Here is a 6000-nt window from a genome sequence, read left to right as displayed (position 1 = left end):
TCCTGGCCGCGGTGATTGGCTGGCGAGGAACGAGGCGCGTCTCTCGAGGAGCGGTGCCGCAGGGATTGGTCGAGCAAGGAGCTCGGGGTTCCTAATTGGACTCGATTAGGGGCGGTAACCTGCGATGCTGCTGGCATCGATCATTGGCTAGTTTGGGAGGAGGCTGGCGCGAGCCGGCTGGCGCTTCGGGGATTGGGCGAGCGGCTGCGTAGGGGCGGGGTTCCGATCCCGGAAACAGCGCGCTGAAGTCTGGGTAAGCTGTGCCGGTCGCACCTGCGCACTGTGGCTCTGCGTGTGGGAAGATGGTGCTCATCAAGGAATTGTGAGTCGGGGGCCGGGGATCGACCGCGCCGCACATCGCTCGTCTCCGAGGGGAGGGGCCCCCGCGCCCTGCCCCCCCCGCGCCTCTTTGCCTCTGGGCTCCGGCCGGGCTCCTTCCTCCGTCCCGGGCTCCTCTCCGCCCCCCCGCAGTGCCGGGCTCCTCTTCCCTCCCGCCCCGTCCCGGGCTCCTCTTCTCCCCCCCCGCCCCCGACCCCGTCCCGGGCTCCTCTCCGCCGCCGCCCCGCAGTGCCGGGCTCCTCTCCGCCCCCCCGCAGTGCCGGGCTCCTCTTCCCTCCCGCCCCGTCCCGGGCTCCTCTTCTCCCCCCCCGCCCCCGACCCCGTCCCGGGCTCCTCTCCGCCGCCGCCCCGCAGTGCCGGGCTCCTCTCCGCCCCCCCGACCCCGTCCTGGGCTTCTCTTCTCCGCCGCCCGCCCCCCCGCAGTGCCGGGCTCCTCTTCTCCCCGCCGACCCCGTCCTGGGCTCCTCTCCGCCGCCGCCCCGCAGTCCCGGGCTCCTCTCCGCCCCCCCGACCCCGTCCCGGGCTCCTCTTCCCTCCCGCCCCGTCCCGGGCTCCTCTTCTCCCCCCCGTCCCCGACCCCGTCCTGGGCTCCTCGCCGCTGCCCGTCTCCTCTTCCCCCGCAGTCCCGGGCTCCTCTCCGCCGCCGCCCGCCCGCCCCCCCGCAGTCCCGGGCTCCTTTCCGCCCCCCCGACCCCGTCCCGGGCTCCTCGCCGCCGCCCGCCTCCTCCCCCCCCCCCCCGTCCCGGGCTCCTCCTCTTCCCCCCCCCCCCCCCCCCGGGATCCCGTCCCGGGCTCCTCGCCGCTGCCCGCCTTCTCTTCCCCCGCAGTCCCGGGCTCCTCTCCGCCGCCGCCCGCCCCCCCGCAGTCCCGGGCTCCTCTTTTCCCCTCCCCCCCCCGACCCCGTCGCGGGCTCCTCTTCTTCTCCCCCACAGTGGCGGGCTCCTCTCCGCCGCCCCCGTCTCGGCCTTGGCCCCGGCCCCTCTCCGAACGGGCCCCCATGGGGCCTGTCTATCGCCCTGTGGGGTCCTGCAGCACCTGCTTCAGGGGGCTTCTCCCTCACGCCTGCAGACAGGTGGTGAATCCTCCTCCCTTTTCCCCTCTCTGTACCATGTTTCCATCTTGCCCTGCATCTCCACTGGCTACTGTGCCTGGCTCTTGTCTGCTTCATGCCCTTGAGCGATACTGCCCTTGGTCACCGATTAGCTGCCTGCCTCCCCTCTGCCCCCGGGACTAACCCAGTCTGTAACAGCTTCGACTAACTGACCTGCCCACAAATGGTCAAATCGTGTCTAATATGGGACTGAGTGCCCTGTTTGTTCTTAATTAGTAATAAATAATACTCCGGCAGCCACGGGTTTCCGCTGCCCAAGGCAGATGAGATGCGCCTTAACTGTGATCTGGGTTTCCCCTGAACCCTCTTGGGGGAAGGGAAGAGTAAAGAGGAGATTCTGAGCCTGGACTGTCTTGGAGGGATGAGTACTGAGCCTGATTCCAGAGAGGGCAAAAGTGAATGAGTTTCAGTAAGTCCTGGAGCACTGGGGAAGATCCATACAACTGGAAGAAAGCTAATGTTGTGGCAATTTTTGAAAAGGGTGAATGGAATGAACTGAGTAATTACAGGCCTGTGAGCCTGCCATTGATTGTAGGCAAGATATTGGAGCAGCTGATGTTGTACTCCATTAATAAAGAATTAAAGGAGGGTAATGTCATTAATGCAAATCAACATGGGTTTATGGAAAAGAGATCTTGTCAAACTAACTCAAGATTTGTCTTCATGAGATTGCAGGTTGTTAATGACTATAATAGTGTTGACATACTTAGATTTCTATAAGGCATTTTACTTGGTACTACATGACTTGTTGATTAAAAAGATGAATGGGATACAATGATCATGGTATACATTAAGCGTATTAAAAACTGGCTAACTGCTAGGTCTTAAAATCTGTAAACAGGAATTGTAAACAAGAATAATCATCAAGCAGGTGTATTTCCATTGAGGTCCTGCAGGGATTAGTTGTATGCTAGAAGTGTTTGCAATTGACACACAAATTTGGAGAGTGATAAATAATGAAAAGGGACAGGTCACTGATTCAGAGAGATCTGGGATTGCTTGGTAAATGGGGCACAAACTATATGTTTTAGTATGGCTAAATAGAAATGTGTAAATCTAAGAACAAAAATGTAGGCCATAGTTATAGGGTGGGGACTGTGTCCTGGGAAATAGTGACTCTGAGAAAAAAATTGAGTGGTGTGGTAGATAATCACCTGGATGTCAGCTCCCAATGTGATTCTGTGGCAAAAAGAGCTACCTAATGCAGTCCTAGGGTGCATAAACAAGGGAATCCTCTAGTAGGCATAGAGAGGTTATTTTACTGCTGTATTTAGCACTGCTCTAGTGCAGCTGGAATACTGTAGTTCGGTTTTGGTGCCCACAATTCAAGAAGGGAATTGATAAATTGGAACAGGTTCAGAGAAGAGTCAGAAGTGTGATTAAAGGATTAGAAAACCTGCCTTATAGTGATAGACTCACAGAGCTCAATCTATGTAGCTTAACAAACAGAGGTTAGGGTGTGACTTGATTACAATCTAGGAGTGTCTACATGAGGAACAAATATTTAATAATGGACTCTTCAATCTAGCAGAGAAAGCTCTAACATGGTCCAGTGGCTGGAAGTTGATGCTAGACAAATTCAGACTGGAAATAAGGTGTACATTTTTGACAGGGTAATTAACCACTTGAACAGTTTACCAGGGTCATGGTGGATTCTCCATCACTGACTATTTTTAAGTCAAAGCTTGATATTTTTCTAAAAAAGATGCTCTAGAAATTATTTTCAGGAAATTCTGTGACTTATTTACAGGTCACACTAGATGATTATAATGGCCCTTTTGGCCTTTGAATCCATAAATCTGAACTATTGGTTTGCTCTGAACTGTATTTATGTTAGACATGAATAACTGAGTTTTAAAATTACCCTGTGAACCTGGCCTAATAATTGCCAAACAGACAATGATGATGATTATACTTCCCATGTTCTTTACTCCTTTTTCATTTTTTGTAGCAGGAGAACCAACTGTAGGTTTCTTCTCTAAAGGAAAGAATGTTCCCTTGGTATCATTGCAGTGTGTTGGCAACAGGTTTTAACAAATATGCCAGATTTATCTATTCTATTTTGTTGTTTACGGAGCAAAGTGTAATTGTTGAGATTGTACTATAAATATGCAAGTGCAGATACTAGAACAGTTTTAAGTATGGAATTACAACTTGTGGTGTGTTATGCATTGTTTACCTGTTAGATAAACGAAATGCTAGAAGCACTAGAAACCGCAATAACAGATTGGGGTGAAATAACAGTTGTCAATTGCGAAGACCGACTCAAACTTTTGCACTTTCTTAGATTAAGCAGTTTTTGTATATCTGACAATGTCTCTGAGTGCTCAGCTTCTCCTAGAGCTTTTTCATACAGCAATGCCTTAAAGTGTTGGTTTTGCTCAAACTTGAGGGATGGAATTGGCAGTGGACAGCTGGCTTATAATGATGGTTCTGAGTTTTAAAATTAGCTCTTTTCACCTGTCCAAAGTAATGTCAAAGTTGATGTTTGGAGGCCATGTCTAAAATATCTAGTAGCAAATGTAATTGCCTCATTCCCATTATCTTGAAATGTCTCTTCCTCTGCTGGGCATTGCACTGAATTTTGTTTTGTTGAAGAAATTCCCACTGTGTCCAGAATAAATCTTCCTGTATGTTGCATTTCCAAGTCAACTATGGTGACTTGTTAAAGGAACGTACTTCTTCCTTGTACATAACCTGAACTTCTGGCCAGGTTTATGATGTTTGGAGCCCCAGTGTTAACTTTAGGACTTAATGCTGTGACAACTTAAGCAATATTTAGCAAATTCCTCTGCCAAGCAAATGAGTTAGTGCTGGAGTGTCAAATGTGGACCACCACCAACAGTCATAATGTACAGAATAATGCTTCAGCTCTTGTCTTTATAGCACGGATACTGATGATCTTGTTGATTTGTGGTTAATATACACTGTCATCCTGTGCTTTACTTTGTTCTATCCACTCTCATTTGTCCTCAGCCTCCATGAGAGGGGAGAATTGCATCCCAGTAGAAATGAACATTGCAGACTGTGTAGAGCATCACTGCACTGAGACTCTGTCACTTGTTTGAGAGGGAGATGGATATGGATGGACTCATCTAACAGTTTTCTTCTGACAGGTTATGAGTAATCAGTCAGCTAAAGAAACCTCCCTCTTACAACAGCAGTTGGGAAAGAGTCCATAGACTCTAGGCTGCAATGTTGGCACAATGACTTATAGACGTCACTGCTTGAAAAGACCAGTTTCATTTCTCTCCCTCCCTTGACCAGTGCAGGCTTGTTCCCTATGTTGTTTTCTAATGGTTTTTGTAGTGTAGTTCTGAAGGGTTCAATTATGGGGCTCTCACTATTTCCATTAGGAGAGTGTTTTTCCAAGTGATGTACTGAAATTTTTCTGTTGCTTAGCTGTATATAATTGCACCTACTTATGCCCTCTTTGACCCCTCCAAATAATTTCTTTCTTCTGGTGTTTATATCCATTCAGTGCAGTACAATATAATACAACTTTATTTGCATTTTGTATTTGGCACAAACTGTGTTCCAAAGCCCTTGGATTAAATTTCACAACTGCATCATTGTTATACTATACAAAGTATTACATACTTTTACTCTTTTGGCATAAGGAATTATTTCAACCTCTTTATGCTGCTTTTATCAGAATTTGCTCCAGTTTTTGATTTTAAGCATCTTTGTAGTGCTTGAGATGTGGAACAAAGAGTTAAAAATATACAGCATTAAAATACAAGTAAACACAAGATGCCAGCCAAGACTCTCCAAATAATTGCTCTCCAAAACCCAGTAAACAGTACCCCATCATCATCTCCAAATTAATCCCATCAACCCATCTCCCTATATGCTTAGGGGACAAGATGAGCCCCGGGAGAGTGTCCAGAAAAGTAACGAATCTGAGGAGTGGCCAGGAGTGCCTTCTGGAGTAAGGAGCACCACCTCCGATTTAGACCAAAGTGGCTCTAGTTTGAGCATTTCTGTTGCTTGCAACCACAGCAGTATGCATAGGGAGATGGGCTGTCACTTAACTAGCCATAATTAATTTTTATTAACCACTTTGCACTTTATAGGTCAAAGCAGCACTTTGAACTCCACCTGGGAGTCAGCAGATGGACTGATCAGCTGTATAATGTGCTCCCTGCAGGAAACCCCATTTAGCAAGTAAACAGCCACATTTGCCACTAACTTTAGCTTCCAAATCATCCCAAAGTCTGTCATCATGTGTAGCATGCTGCAATAATCTGAGCTCAGGGTGTCAAAGGCATGAATAATTGTAGCAAGGTCTATGTCTGATAGAAACAGTCACTCCTCAGGCACAGATTGGGTTGTGGAGGCAGTGTTCTTGGCCAAAATTCTTAGCTCTGAACAGTCCCAGAATTTATAAAGAGCTGTGTATTGTATACCTATGAGACAACTGAACAAGTACCAGTAATTTCAGCAGTCAGGTGCCCAGAATTGGATGCACAGAGTATCCTAGCTGTTTGTGCATGCCACAGCTCTAGTAGGAGAGACAATTTCCTCCTTGCTACAAGATAAGGGTGATG

General features: G+C 48.6%; 1 protein-coding gene across 1 annotated transcript in view; it reads left to right on the top strand.

Moving 5' to 3' along the window:
- Nucleotides 1-219: 219 nt before the first annotated feature.
- The window catches only part of PITPNB (phosphatidylinositol transfer protein beta), a 78233-nt gene continuing 72452 nt past the window's right edge, over nt 220-6000 (top strand). Inside the window, exon 1 of the mRNA XM_074972608.1 lies at nt 220-322. Coding sequence (XP_074828709.1) covers nt 303-322 — 20 coding nt within the window. The 5' untranslated portion in view covers nt 220-302. The remainder of the gene's footprint in view (nt 323-6000) is intronic.

The sequence above is a fragment of the Natator depressus genome, chromosome 15, assembly GCF_965152275.1.
Source record: "Natator depressus isolate rNatDep1 chromosome 15, rNatDep2.hap1, whole genome shotgun sequence".
Taxonomy (NCBI): domain Eukaryota; kingdom Metazoa; phylum Chordata; order Testudines; family Cheloniidae; genus Natator; species Natator depressus.
The sequence above is the reverse complement of the archived record's forward strand: the minus strand, read 5'-3'. Positions and strand labels throughout refer to the sequence as shown.